General features: G+C 36.0%; 2 protein-coding genes across 3 annotated transcripts in view; one reads left to right on the top strand and one right to left on the bottom strand.

Moving 5' to 3' along the window:
• The window catches only part of prss12 (serine protease 12), a 70,893-nt gene extending 65,920 nt beyond the window's left edge, over positions 1-4,973 (bottom strand). For both annotated transcript variants that reach the window (XR_015476534.1, XM_087237106.1), the window contains exons 1-2: positions 4,197-4,973; positions 1,342-1,480 (exon numbers count right to left, since the gene is read on the bottom strand). Coding sequence is in view for 1 of the 2 variants with exons in the window: in XM_087237106.1 (XP_087093232.1) it covers positions 1,342-1,480; positions 4,197-4,512 (455 nt within the window). In the remaining variant the exon portion in view is untranslated. The remainder of the gene's footprint in view (positions 1-1,341; positions 1,481-4,196) is intronic.
• A 1,937-nt stretch (positions 4,974-6,910) lies between these two features.
• On the top strand, positions 6,911-12,163 carry mettl14 (methyltransferase 14, N6-adenosine-methyltransferase non-catalytic subunit). Its single transcript, NM_207071.1, has 11 exons — positions 6,911-7,068; positions 7,207-7,295; positions 7,494-7,581; positions 7,687-7,764; positions 8,354-8,441; positions 8,520-8,610; positions 9,514-9,655; positions 10,140-10,232; positions 10,436-10,552; positions 10,686-10,896; positions 11,623-12,163. The coding sequence occupies exons 1-11, from the start codon at positions 7,003-7,005 to the stop codon at positions 11,925-11,927; spliced, it is 1,368 nt and encodes a 455-aa protein (NP_996954.1). The 5' UTR covers positions 6,911-7,002; the 3' UTR covers positions 11,928-12,163.
• Positions 12,164-15,729: the final 3,566 nt, after the last annotated feature.

The following is a 15,729-nucleotide window of genomic DNA, read 5'->3' as shown; positions in this document are numbered from 1 at the left end:
ATTAGTGTACAATTCTATAGTCATTTGGCAAACTAGAAGTAATGCAATAGTTACTTTCTCTTGTAACTAGTTACTTTTATAATTATGTAACTCAGTTACTAACTAAGTTACTATTTATGAGAAATAACTACTGTAGCAACTATACCTAATTACCCTTTTAAAGGAACAGGTCCAACACAGGTCAAACAAAGGTGCATTTTGCTGAATGTAAATACTAATTTCTTTAAATAATACTAATAATCTTACTGACACCTGACTTTTGAAAGTCTGGTTAAACAAGTCTTCAAGGAGACATTTAAAGGGACAGTTCACCCAAAAATGACAGTTCTGCCATCGTTTACTCACCCTTTACTTGTTCAAAACATATTTTCAAGAGTTTACACTTCGCTGATGATTGATAATAAAGCATGCTTGGCATGCTGTCCCAGGAAAAAGCCCTGAGCTCAGAATATCCTCCATTTAAAGGGCGAGAGGGGAGTATGTTTTTGAGAACTCTCCTGCTTGTGAACGTGTTAGGAATAGCTGAGAGATATAGCTGGCTAGAGTTTGTCTTGTGATGCCACTTTGGATTAGTCAATTTGCTTATAATGTATGTTTTTGGAAGGTGCAAGGAAGCTGGGAAAAACCCACACAAGCACGGGGAGAACATGCATAGTCTGCACAGAAAAGCTGACTGGCCTAGTAAGGGCTCGAACCAGTGGTGTTCCTGCTGTGAGGCAACAGTGCTAACCACTGGGCTGCCATGCCGCCCTATCAGGGAAAGTAGAGGAGTGGGGTGGGAAAAGGGGATTCTTGAAGACGAAGATGACTGAAGTGGAAAACTCTAGTTATTTATAGTGAGCTAGTACTCATCTGATTGGCGCAATATGTGAAGCTGAAGCGGGACCAGCCGTGATCAATCATAATCCCCTCGAAATGAGTTTATAAATAAACCACACTTAGTTTCTTTCTTCTGTTGAACACAAAATTAGATAATTTGAAGAATGCTGGTAGTGGGCACCCATTGACATTGTTGATGTGTCTGAGCAACCAGCATTCTCCGAAACCTCATCTTTTTTGTTCAACAGATGAAAAAAACTCATAAAGGTTTAAAACCACACACTGGTGTAAAAACATAAGATAACTTTTATTTAGTGGTGAATTATCCCTTTAAATTGTTAACGTCATTTATCACGCTAAAAATCAGGTCAAGTCTAACAGATTGCATCAGAGTGTATGCTACATATTCTGGCAAATGTACTGTAATGCAAGTAATTCAGATAAGCCCCATAGTAAATATATTGCAGAAACACCAAAACAAAATTATACACTATCAATTTTATATATGTATGTGTGTCTTACCCCTGTCCCAGCTGTCGACACACCACAGCGGCATCTTGGTCATCCCAGCCATTACTGCAGATGGTTCCCCACACACCATTGAGATACACTTCTACTGTACCATCCAGTTTAGATCTGCCTCCCTGCAGTCGCAAAGAGCCTGTGATCACACACATAAAGTTACTGAATTAAACTTGAGAGTGCTTTTGACCTTCACTGTTCAAGCTGCTAATAAAAGTGAATGTTCTGCAAACATTTGGTTCCGCTCGTCTCTGTAATTTTGATAAATGTGCACATTACAAATGTTCCCTCAGTTAGGCAGCACGAAAACATTAATCTTTGAGTTGCTTTATGTGATGACAGAGGAATGCTTTAACCTCCACATGAGTTTCACTTGTCAGTTGTATAATAAATGTGTGTGTTTGTGCATGTGATGTTGGGAATTACTCAGCTATAATGTATGGCATGAAAACAATGTAAGCTATTGACTACAGCAGTACAATCAGGTCTATTATAACGCTAGTGAGCACAAATAAGAAAAGCTATGTCCTTTGCTTTTGAAATACATATCTGAAATCTAACAGGACATAATATTAGATTTACACCACAATAATTAGAAAAGAATTGCCTTCAGATATTCCTTTATAAGATTTGATGGTGAATAATCTTGCACAGACATCAGTTACTGAGTTAGAGTAAATAAGTGCAATCAGTGCAATAATACACTGTAAAAATATTGAGTTCAACACAATTTCTTCGATTATGTTAACTTCATTATTTTTACAAGCTTAAGTGTAATGAATATTAAACAAGCTGTCCCAAAACAAATGTTGTTTCAACTCATTTTAAATAAGTAGTTTGAACAAGCAGCAAGTCATTTTTTATGTGTATAGGTATAATCTATATCATAATATAATATAAACCCTTAAAATTCATTTTTTTTAAAATACATCATAATGAAAATTTTAGGCAACATGGTAACAACATAGAACTGTTGCCTTACAGCAAGAAAGTTGCTGGTTTGAGCCCCGGCTGGGTCAGTTGGCGTTTCTGTGTGGAGTTTGCATGTTCTATCTGTGTTTGCCTGGGTTTCCTCCGGGTGCTCCAGTTTCCTCCATGAACCAAAGACATGTGGTACAGGTGAATTGGGTAAGCTAAATTGTCCGTAGTGACTTCAATATGTGTGTGAATGAGAGTGTATTAGTGTTTCCCAGTAATGCAGCTGAAAGGGCATCTGCTGCATAAAACATTTGGTCGATAAGTTGGTGGTTCATTCCTCAGTGGCAACCCTTTAAAAAAATTAATGAATAAATAATTTTATTTATTTATTAATATATTTTTTTAATTAGCAACACTAGTATTGAAATACATCCAGTGTGTGTGTAACAGTATTTCATGTGTCCAGTGTTTGCATCCAGTATATGTGCAGGCCAGCTGCTGCATTCAGAGCAGTTATAAATCACACACAGCACACAAGCACACATGATGGCAGCACATGTTCTTCAAACATTTCAGCGCTTCAAAACATTCACAGAATGTTTGGAAAATGTGAAGCGGCAGATGTGCTGGAAATATAAACTGATTGAATACCAAAATATTTAAATAAGCTCATCCGGTCATTTAAGACTGATAAGATGTTCACGTGCAATAATACTGAAAGAACTGTAGACAAATGTCACAAATAATAAATATGGCAATATTATTACACAACCTTATATTTTTATACCTCTTCTCCAAGTACTCTTTCCAGCGCTATTATAAGACAGGATTACATCATTAAACTATTTATGATCGTTTGCATGTGATTATTCTTATGAAATTATCTGATAAAAAATGACAAATCTCCTTTAGAAAAATTGGTTGTGTAGCTTTGTAGATTATTAGCAGTTGTATTGCCACAGTTTTACTAATACTATGGTTAGGGTAGTGGTTAATTTTATGGTTACCGGTTTGAATATAATAATGGTGTGCTTGTACTTGTGCGTGTGTGTGTTTGTGTAGTAGTAGTAGTAAACCATGTTTAACAGTTCTGTCTTTGAAGATGCACATTCCTAAATTTTGCCATGGTAAACGCTAGTTTAAAGGGGCTAGTTTTCACATGTGAAGTTGCTTATCCCACTCACAGCCTCTACTAAGGTTAATGGTTTCAAAAAGGGTCAAAGTGAGTTTCATTATCTTTTTCCAAGAGTAAAAAGTGGAAATATTTAGCTTTTATGCAGCTAAAACTAGCCCACAAATAAACTTACCTTATTCACTGGATTAAAATGATGATATTGCCTGTCGTGCAGTACATTACACAGGTCTCAAAACTTTTTCTTCTCTCACAAGTCATGCTGTAAAATAGTCACTGTCAAATTAAACGGTACTAGATTCCTCACTTTCTAAGCCCGGCGGAAATAAATAAGCACGTGCGCATCTGTCAGAGAGAGTTCACTGCTCAAAACGCGCTCGTACACTCCTAAAAGAGCTACGATGACTGCAACAAATATATGAAATTACCAACATTCTGTGGGAGACAACTGTCTCACAGTAAAAACCCAAATGACAACAAGACGTCTTGCGCAGGATGAGAGTGGCTGCTTTGTTCTCCGTTTAGGTGCTACCTGAGGCGCATACCTTTCCCACGCGTGGATGCATTGAAGTTTGGACATGTCTTAGCTTGCATGTGTTGTGTGCACTGCAGTATTTTTTTCTTTTTTGACATGACAATTTTTTAAGTCTCAAGTAATAGTAAGCATTAAAGTAATCTATGGAAATAGGTGATGCGCGGGAAGGTAAGTCTTGTAAAAAAAATTAAACACACGAAGTGCGGAAAATTTCTTTCGCATGAACTAATACTGTTGAAAATTAGATACTTTCTTTGTATACATACATACCCTGCTTGCAGTCGCAGTATCCCCAGTCAATGCGTCCTCTGTTGTTCGTGAAGAAGCACCAGGGCCGAATTCTCCCGTCCGGATTTCGGCAGAAAGTGTGATCTCCGAGCCCTTTACCTTGATACCGCTCTCTAACACCGGGCACATCGCTCCAGTTCATGCACTTCACGCCTGATTCGGTTGCGTCAATGGACCCCTCGTAAAAGCCCGCTTTCCCTTTGCTCTGAACACAGTCAGTGAACGGAGAGCCGCCAGTGCGCGCGATCATAAGCAGAAGCGCGCAGACCGTAAAGACGAACCGACACCTCACATCCATCACGATCAACCTGTCCGTGACTGTCACCCTAACACCCGACAATTACTCTCCAGTCTGCGTGGATAAGACATGGTACCCGAGTTTTCTCATCTTGTCGTTTGGCTGTTATCAGAGCAGCAGACGCGGATCAATAAAAGAGAAACCGGGGAAGCCCGGAGCTTATGACTCATGCATATTGATGATCGTCGCCCAGTCTGGATTTCAAGTTTAAAAAGAGAACAGTTGATGGTAAAAATCAATAGTGTCCTTCATTCAATAGTGACAAGTTGCAGAACAATAGAAATAGAATCTACGAGGCAAATAGTAATTGCTAAATAAATCATTCCACGATAGCGCACGAGCTGCGCGCGCCGATCTTCCCACAGAGTGAACTTAAACGAGAGTCTGCCACGTTATATTAGTAATTTGGCGTCTAGTCTGGTCTGGTCATCACTGTTGGTCTCTCCGAGACAACACGGTGTAAAAATTTCGGCTCAAGCTTTCCGAACTAATCACAATGACCAACAGCCAAAAGTTCACTTCTGCCCTCTTGTGTCAGTAAAATGCAACCAGAATCAATGCTTTTCATTTATGAAATTATAAACATTATATTAATTATAGAATAATAGCTAATTTAAAAATATATTTTTAAATCGGTTTCAGTTACTTTCAGTCAGCAAGGATAGATCAAAACAAATACAATATTAAAAGAAAAGAAAAAATACAATTATTCAAAGACTAAAATTAAGGCTTTAAAATAATTAACAGTGCTTTTTGTTTTAGTACTTTTTGTTTTTATATCGTACATATAATGACCTATTTCTATTTTAAAATGAGTAAAATTAGGTTTTTTCACAGCCCATTTACATTTACGAATAAAACAAATTCCACATATAATGAGCAAACACTATACCAAATTTTGAAGCCGGCTGTATTTTCATACTAAACATCATTTCTTTTAATTCCAATGCAATACTCGTACTCCGCTTAACAAAAAAAGAAAAGATCACACCAAAACAATAGTGTATAAATACAATCATAAAATAAATGAACAATACTCTCTTCTTTATCGTTACAAAAAACACATTTTAAGTCAACACCTTTACAAAATTGTGCAATTACCTGTTTTACATGATAAAAACGATTAACAATTTTAAATAATAAGTTACCTCTCTAATTTTTCAGTTATACAAAAACGTCTGGAGATCTTAAAAGTCTCGTTCGAGTTTACGTCTTGAAATTGTGATCTCCAAAAACTAATGGCTGAAGGAACACTGACAGTCAAATCATTCAAAGATAATCATTATTACATTTTGTTTACGGTAGTTGTTTTTACTCCAAATCAGGGGTTTTCAAAGTGTGAGGCGCGCCTCCCCTGGGGGGCGCCAGAGCATGTCAGGGGAGGCGCGGGAAAAAATATAATATAATAAAAATATAATTATTAAGTTTAATTATTGTATGTATTTTTTATTATATTTAAACGTTTATTATATGCCTGCTAATACAATGGGTCGGTTTCTGAGACCTACCCCGATTCAAAGCTGTAATGAAGTTCACGGCCCTTTGGCCGCCGGGAAGGAGGCGGAGAACCGAAGCAGTTTTAAAGTGAGTTATTAATAACAATGACGGCAGCTCCGTCTAAACCAAAACAAACGGACGGCAGATCCTTACAGAGACTGCCGTCAAACTGAAAGCAAAAGTAAAATATGTCCGGGTCCGGTCCTCTCTCGGCTTCCTCTGCCCTTGTTCCTCCTTTTATGTTCCTCCGCTCGGCCACGCCCCCTCGCCACAAAAGCCTTCAAGTTCAGCGCTTAAACCCAAAAGACAACGATATGATGATCAGTATTTGAGTTTATGATTTACGTGGACAGGACCAGCTGATCAACCACGACCTTTATGTGTGGTTTGTCAAAATATTTTGGCTAATGACAGCATGAGACCCACTAAACTTCCACTGTTTTGACTGGGATGGACAGTTATATTCATATTGAACCATCATCCTAGTTTTAAAAACGTTATATTAAAATACTTGTTATCACTCTGTAAATAATTGCACTTTCATGCAAATGATGATAAAAGTGAGTTAACAGTCTGGCATCTGTCTGTGTCTTTATATATACTGTATATATATATATATATATATATATATATATATATATATATATATATATATATATGTGTGTGTGTGTGTGTGTGTGTGTGTGTGTGTGTGTGTGTGTGTGTGTGTGTGTGTGTGTGCGTGTGCTTGCGTGCGTGCGTGTTTGGGAGGAGGGGGGCGCCAATGGAAAAGTTGTGTCAAAAGGGAGGCCCACTGTCTTAGACTTTGAAAAACCCTGCTCCAAATAAAAGTAAGAGGCCGTCTACTGACGTCACCGTATGCGTCAAGCATTGTGATGATGTAAAATACATGCGACGGTTTCTCACGTTGAGGTTTTCAATGGATTTTTGCCGCACTATTGTTGTCATCTGATCATTTCACGATTAGCTATTTTCCTGCAAAACATTTTCGACATGAACAGCCGCTTGCAAGAAATACGGGAAAGGCAGAAGCTCAGACGTCAGCTTCTCGCACAACAGGTACGAATACACAACTTTTTTTCTTCCTGCAGAAAGCCAGTTTAGCAAACACTGCCATATTAACGCGGTGTTATATTACTAACGCCAATGAACGTAGAAGCATTGCGAATGTTTTATGACTAATGATTTGTTTTACAGCTCGGAGCAGAGAGTCCCGACAGCATCGGCGCAGTTCTCAACAGTAAAGATGAACAAAAAGAGATCGAAGAGACTAGAGAGACCTGCAGGTATAAACCATTTGTTAAATTCAAGGACTATGTGCAGCACTAAAAAATAAAGAGCACTAAGACCTATATACCCCCAAAAGAGCTAAAACTGTACTGATAGGACAACCTTTACATTCAGCACGGGTATGTGATGCTGCTACTAGCAGTATTAATCAGAACGATGCTGAGGTCAGTTACCATTTGGTTTGTTTACTGTAGGGCATCATTTGACATATCAGTTCCTGGTGCTAAAAGGAAGTGTCTGAATGAGGGTGAAGATCCAGAGGAAGATGTGGAAGAGCAAAAGGTGAGAGAGCGCTGATCAGGAATCGGCTGTTAATTCAGAAAAGCCCTTACATTTGATCAGGTCAGAGCTATGTGTAACTGATTTTGAATCTGCTGTATGGTGTAGGAAGATGTTGAGCCTCAACATCAGGAAGAGAGTGGACCATATGAAGAGGTGTACAAGGACTCCAGCACATTTCTAAAGGTATCTTTAAACACAATTGTATATGATTTAATTGAGCAATCGGGTATGAGAAGCTATGATATTTTTGTGAGGATACTCAGACATATATTCACAAAACGGTTACCACTATATACTGTCATTAAAGGCAAAAACATGGTAATTTTTTAAAAGTACGATCTTTAAATTCTTTCATTCCATCAGAAAAACTGTCCCTTACAGTAAACGTAAACTGCATTGGGTTTTGCAATTAAGGTATGTTTCATAGTTCTTAAAACCAATGTAGGAAATACTCGCTTTTGACATGTTTGTAATGCAAGGACTAGGAACAGTTTTAATTATTGGAGCTTTTTTAGGAAACAAGTGTTACATTCAGTATATACATACAGAAAGCTAGTGATAGTGATAGTTTCATTTACCTGTTGGCTTTTTCTGCTTTCTGCATTCTTTCCTTTGTATTCCTTTGTATTATGTATCAGTATAAGACGTCATAGGGGATTTATTTCTTCTGTTTCCGTTTTCAGTTGCATAGCTTATGTCTACGCAAAGTCACTCTAAATATTACTAAAATAACATAAGTAATGTTTTTATTATATCATTACTTGTTTCACAGGGCACTCAGAGTTTAAATCCTCACAATGATTATTGCCAGCACTTTGTGGACACAGGTCATAGACCTCAGAACTTTATCCGAGATGGAGGTAAAGTGTTTTTCTACTTTTTCTTTTTAGTTTTCCACTTTGAGAGTGTGTTAACCTGTGTGTTCTGATGTGCTGTAGGTTTGGCTGACAGGTTTGAGGAATACCCCAAACAAAGAGAGCTCATTCGACTGAAAGATGAACTCATCTCTGCCACCAACACTCCCCCCATGTAAGAAAACTTGGTCTCAGTCAATGTAAAATAGCAAGTCACAGCCATTTTTACAGTCCAGATGGTTTCAAAACAACTTCACTTGACTTTTGATTATGAAACTAAAATTTGGCTTTAAAAAAGCTCTGTAAAGACAGCGTCATCATTACTCAGTTTAATTTAGTTTGATTACAGCAGTGGTCACCAATCTTGTTCCTGGAGGGCCGGTGTCCTGCAGATTTTAGCTCCAACCCTAATCAAACACACCTGAACAAGTTAATCAAAGTCTTACTACGTATACCTGAAACACCCAGGCAAGTGTGTTGAGGCAAGCTGGAGCTAAACCCTGCAGAGACACCGGCCCTCCAGGACCGAGATTGGTGACCCCTGAATTACGGTGTTGCAGTGACTTTCCACAATAAAATAATTATTCAGCTCAAGTCAGTTCTGTGTTGATTTGGTTCAATAATAGTGTTGCAGAGCTCATCAATTATGAAGCTAATTCAATTCTGCTATAAAACAGTTTTACAGAAGACAATTATTATTATCCAGCTCAATTTAGTTCAAGGTTTCCCATCTAATAGAGACAGATCACTCAAACATTGATATAAAAATATTACTGAAAATCTTCACTTTCATACACAACACCCTCAAAATGTTGTCATAGGGCCCATACCGGCCAGCAGTACCCCATTGCAGTTTTTGAAACCTGAAAATTATTCACATTTGTGTATAAAACACTGGGTTTTATTTAGATTCTAGAATTTTATTTGAATGTATTAAAAACAAAAGTGATTTTGAGGTTGCTAAGCAAATAAAATCAGTTATTTTTTATAATAATTAGAAGCTTTTAACTATGGGACAATTGGGTCTTTTTCAATGCTTTTATGAATGTAATAACTCTTGCGTTTGTGTGCGTTTCAGGTATCTCCAGGCAGATCCAGACACGTTTGATCTGAGAGAGTTGAAGTGCAAGTTTGATGTGATTCTGATAGAGCCTCCATTAGAGGAATATTACAGAGAGTCAGGCATCATTGCCAATGAGCGCTTTTGGAACTGGGACGATGTGAGTTACTGCAAATTCTCAAAATCAACCTCATGAGAATGTTTTTGAATTTGAGTTCAATTATGTATTATTATAATACACATTAGAGATATACTTCACTCAAAAATGAAAATTCTGTCATCCCTACTTGTCCCAAAGCTGTTTGAGTTCATTTCTTCTGTTAAACACAAAAGCAGATATAGTGAGGAATGCTGGGGGAAAACAGCCGTTGACTTTCATAGTATTTTTTTTTTGTTCCTAATATGGATGTAAGTGGCTGCATTTTCCAACATTCTTCAGATTATCTAGTTTTATGTTCAACAGAAGAAAGATATTGATAACAATTTACAACCATTTGAGTCTGACTAAATGGTGAGAATTTTCATTTTTAGATGAACTATCCATTTAGATAACAGTTATTATATATTTTATGCTTATATAATATAATAATGTAAGGTGTCCTAACATATATAATAACTTATTTTTGTATTCATGTGTGCTTTAGATCATGAAGCTGAACATAGAGGAAATCTCATCCATTCGCTCTTTTGTATTCTTGTGGTGTGGCTCAGGAGAAGGCCTTGATCTTGGCCGAATGGTACAAATCTCACAAATATACAAACTTGACGTGGCAGATTTCTGTTCCATGCAGCACCTACCATATGCATAAACCTAAACTTATCTCAGATATGATGTACACATAATAACCTGCCCACATACAAATATGCTGCTTTAACATCATTGCCAAATATGCTTTATTCAAACATATTTAAACATCTTTCATTCTTCTTTCTCTCTCAGTGTCTGAGAAAATGGGGCTTCAGGCGATGTGAGGACATATGTTGGATCAAGACCAACAAAAACAACCCCGGCAAAACCAAAACACTGGACCCTAAAGCAGTGTTCCAGAGAACTAAGGTAAAAGTTATTGTCTATAATATATAGAGTCATAGGCAAAGCACAACATTGTAATCTCACTTATTCATAATGATGCTTTCCTGTAGTAAACACTTTTATTTCTGACATCTCTTTTTTGTGTGTTTACACTCAGGAGCACTGCCTGATGGGTATCAAAGGCACTGTTAGACGCAGCACAGATGGCGATTTCATTCACGCTAATGTGGATATTGACCTGATCATTACAGAGGAGCCAGAGATGGGCAATATTGAGAAGCCAGTGGAGATTTTCCACATCATTGAGCATTTCTGCCTGGGTCGTCGACGGCTGCACCTGTTTGGCAGAGACAGCACTATCAGGCCAGGTTAAATATTTACAGATATTATAGATGTATATTTCTATAAATTGTGCATAGCATTCCTCAACGATGTTAGTTGTGAAATTAGTGTATTGTTTTAAAAGTAACAACATAATATGGCTTGAAAAGACAGTACTTTTAATGATATTTTAGTAAATTATAAATTATATTTTTAATCACTACAGTTAATAGATTAGAGCCAGAAGTTTTTTTTTTTAAACTAAAATTCATTAAATGGTAACATAATGAAATATTACAATTTAAAATAACTGTTTCCTATGTGAATATGCAGTAGTCAACATTTAAGGAGGATCAAAGATCGTTATTGTATAATAAATATATAATTAAATGTATTTAAAAATGATAAATAATATTGATATTATTGTAAAAATATTGGCAATGTTCAGTACACATTTTGCGTTTAGGACACTTTTGCTGAAAAGTTTTGATCCATTTTAAATATTGACTGATATGCTTTACAGTTTATTGTATTTCTATCATTCAAAGTTGAAATTTCAGCAGGCACTACTCCAGTCTTTATGATCCTTCATAATTCTAATTTGCTTCATTTTGTGACGAGTATGTGATGAACAGAGTTCCAACAATAAAAAGTATTTCATTAAATTTTATTAATGCAAAAATAAATAATTAATATAAATATTTCCTCCAAATGTGTTCAGTTCTTGTGTAAATGTTATATGATGTAAAATGTTATGGTTTATTTCATTTAAGGATGGCTGACTGTGGGTCCCACTCTGACCAATAGCAACTTCAACATCGAAGTTTACTCCACCCACTTCAGCGAGCCCAACTCTTACTTGTCTGGTTGTACTGAAGAAATCGAGAGACTCCGCCCCAAATCCCCACCTCCTAAATCTATGGCAGAAAGGGGTGGGGGTGCACCGCGAGGAGGACGGGGTGGTCCCGCTGCGGGCCGAGGTGATCGGGGTCGAGAGAGAAATCGGCCAAACTTCCGTGGGGATCGAGGGGGATTCAGAGGCCGTGGAGGCCCACATCGTGGATTCCCTCCCCGATAGTCTGCAACGTGCCAACATTCAGACTGAAAACAAAAAATGTGAGGATTCTGAGATATTTTCGTATTTGAAATTTGAAAAGGTGTTGATCTCTGTATTGTTTTTGTTAAGTGTATTAAGAGGTTAGGGATGGGGTTCAATTTTAACAACTCAATTCTGAATGACTTCTGTAAAGTCACTTACAAAAGTATTTGTAAAGATTTTATTCAGCCTCAATTAAACCCTGTTTTTTAAACAAAGATTTGTTTTTGACTTTTGCACATGACTTAACTCATCCTCCATTCACTCACCACTTTATTCATTTATGTTGTTGATAGCAGACAGCTGGGATTTCCATGTAGTATGCTGGGATTGCATCATGCATTTTAACCAAAACTGGACAAAAGATGATTAAAAAATGGGTCGCCTTGTTGTGATTATTATGTTGGCTATTATTTCAATGTTTAACCATCTTTTGTATGTACATATATATTATTTTGGTTTTTGATGTAAATTACAGATAATAGGATCACAATTTGGCATAAACTACCATAAAAGCATGAATCCATCTTCTTCTTATGTAATCGTGTGGGAGATATTTTATTCACTGCAAAAAAATACTTTGGAGTTTTTGTCTTGTGTTTAGTTCAGATATCTACAGATTTTAAATCAAGGTGCATTTGCCAGTTTTCAGAAATAATAAGTCGAAATAAAGTGAGTTTTTTTTCTTAAAAAAAACAAAATAATCTGCCAATGAGGTAAGAAAAATAATCTTGTTTTCGCTTTGATAAGCTTTTTTTGCTTGCACAATTTGCAGATTATTTTGCCTACTTTAAGGAAAAACTTATTTTTTGTGAAAACTATCTTTTCTTTTATGGCTTGTCTAAAAAATGCTTCTTGATTTAATAATTTGTAAATATTTGGACTAGAAACAAAACTAAAAATCGAAAGCATTGCTGAGTTTTGTGAGTACTGTTGCTGACCATGTCTATCCCATTGTGAGCTAAGCTTATTAATTTTATGATGGCTTCTTCCAGCAGGATAATGCTTGTCACAAACATTAAATCAAATCAAACTGGTTTCTTAAGACAGGGAGTTCACTTTATTCAAATTACCTCCAGTCACTAGATCTCAATCCATTAGAGTACCTGTGGGATAGGGGACTAACATTATGGATGTGCAGACAACAAATCTGCACTGCCTGATGCTGTCATCTCAATATTGACTGAGATCTCTGAGGAATCTTTCCAGAACCTTGTTGAAACTGTGCCACAAACAACTAGAGCAGTTCTAAAGGTAAGAGAGGGTCCAATGAAGTGGCCAGTAAAAAAAGAAGAAAAAAAAGAATGTGTTTTGCGTGCACACTTCTTGTGTGTCCTCCGGAGGGCAGCAAGGCTGAGTTTTATGATTGGTGCCAAATAACTTTATTGATTCTCTTAGTAGTTATATGTGGAATTACTGAGTGAATAAAGTCAGCCCATTGAATGTTTTCACTTAGCAGGTAGTTTTTTTTGTTTTTTTTTGTGGGGAACTGCTTATAATAAGGGGGGGGGGGTATTATGGATTGATTAAAGCTAAAACTTAAAAAAAAAATAGTTCACCCAAAATAAAAATTCTATATTTCTTTTTTCTGCTATAAAAGTTAATGGTTACAGATTTGAAAAATTTTTAGAACAATAAAAAACTTAAAAAAAAAAAAAAACATGGGTGAGTAAATGTAGCTAGAATTTTCAATTTTAGGTGAACTACCCCTTTAATGTGGAAGACTTCATTCATTCATTTTCCTTCGACTTAGTCCCTTTAGTCATCAGGGGTCGATACAGTGAATTAAACCGCCAATTTATCCAGCAGCGGATGCTCTTCCAGCTGCAAGCCAGTACTTGACTTGGTAACATCCATGCACACTCATTCCCACACTAATTTAGTTTATTCAATTCACCTGTACAGCATGTCTTTGGACTGAGGGGGAAACCAGAGCACCTGGAAAAAACCCATGCGAACAGGAGGAAACCATGAAAACTTCTCACAGAAACTGACCCAGCTGGGACTTGAACCAGTGACATTCTTGCTGTAAGGCAACAGTGCTAACCACTGAGCCACCGTGTGCTCCTGTAAAAGACTTATAATGGACAATTAAATCATGCAGTAGCCAGTTTTATAATTTTCTCACTTTTCTAGTGTTCTTTTCTGGCCTGATTAAATATAGCAGAATATACTAAATAAAGTGTGGCTTTTCCATATATGCATGACAGTGACAGCATGTTTTAGGCCAGTCAAAATGTGGGTCAGTTGCATGTTTTAATGTTTAAGTTAGTACATCAAGTATCCCACTATACATTTGTTGTCACAGAAGTTAACACCAAGATGCATATAACGTAGATTTGCTGTAGTATTCAACAATACACTACATGAAAAATTACACCGAATAATTTTCCTTATATTTGTGCTACAGAGATGATACATCAGATCATGCAACTTTCTGGAAAGAAGTGAGTTGTCCCAGTTCGCAATCTTCCAGAATATCCAAGTAACCATACTGCAACATGTTTATTACCAAAAGCAACAACATGTTTGCACAATATTCCAGTACTACTTCAGAGCTTTAGGCTTAACGTTTTCTAAATTAGTTCAAAATTTGCTGCAATTGTTCCGCTCGCCTAATATAAGTAACCTAGATATGAATAAATATTCTTATTTGTGCAACATGCAAAAAGTCATACAAATGCTGGTTTAAGAAACTGAAATATGAATGACTCTGGTCCATCAAACTGTTCGAATTTGGTTTCTATATTTCTTTTTGGGTTTTTCTAAAAAAAGGGTGATGAAAAATTAAAGGATTCCCATTGATTTGTGTAATGCTCAAATGTGGCTTAGCTAGCAGCCTAGCACACTCCAGCTGTCAAACATTAAAATTTTAACTCCCTGAAACATTGCATCTAATATTTCTAAACTGATAAATGTAAGTTTTTTAATTCTTCAACTAAAACATAGCCTAGCCTATAGGTTTTGTTAGCAATATAGTAAAAATGCCTGCTACTGTTTGTGTTAAATCATAACAAAGCAAAATGCTAACAAAGTGGTAAACATGTTAGTAACATGCTACACATTGCCACAAAAAGCAGCAATGTGTTAAAGCAGGTAATGTGCATTAACATGCTAGCAACATGGTGAACATGCTACAAAATGCTTCCAATGTAAAAAAAATAATAATAATAATAAATAAATAAAAAAACATAACTATCAATATATAGTCTACACTGTAAAAAAGTATATGTAATATACTATATGTAATATACTGTATTATATATATATATATATATATATATATATATATATATATATATATATATATATATATATATATATATATATATATACGTTTTTAGTTAATTGTACCTTATTAAAGTTAATCATGTTAATGTTAAAAATCAACTTAATTTTATAAGTAACGCAAGCTGTTTTAATTCAGATTAAGATGGTTTATGTTCAATGGACTCATAAGGTTAATTTGATTCAGTTTAAAAATTTAAGGCAATCAGATTTTTTTTTTAAGTCTATAATCTTTTAAACGTAAAAAACATGCTAAAACAGAAGAAAAAAGCCATGATACTTGTTTAAACATGCTAGCAATGTGGTAAACCAGCTACTAAAACACTAGCACTATGCTAAAACATGTCATATCATCCTACAATTTTGAAACATACTAGCAACATGCTAAAATTTGATAGAAACATGCAACTTGATTAAACATGTTAGCACATAGAAATTAGCATGGAGCCACCTAGAATACCACAGTAAATGTTATATTGCGGAATCTTTTATGGAA

This window comes from Danio rerio, chromosome 1 (assembly GCF_052040795.2).
Source record: "Danio rerio strain M-AB ecotype USA chromosome 1, GRCz13ab, whole genome shotgun sequence".
Lineage (NCBI taxonomy): Eukaryota > Metazoa > Chordata > Actinopteri > Cypriniformes > Danionidae > Danio > Danio rerio.
The sequence above is the reverse complement of the archived record's forward strand: the minus strand, read 5'-3'. Positions and strand labels throughout refer to the sequence as shown.

Coding starts and splice junctions, on each gene's coding strand:
- mettl14 (NM_207071.1), top strand. CDS start 7,003: ATGAACAGCCGCTTGCAAGAAATACGGGAAAGGCAGAAGCTCAGACGT. Junction 8,611..9,513: donor GCCACCAACACTCCCCCCAT/GTAAGAAAACTT, acceptor TGTGCGTTTCAG/GTATCTCCAGGCAGATCCAG. Junction 10,553..10,685: donor CAGTGTTCCAGAGAACTAAG/GTAAAAGTTATT, acceptor GTTTACACTCAG/GAGCACTGCCTGATGGGTAT.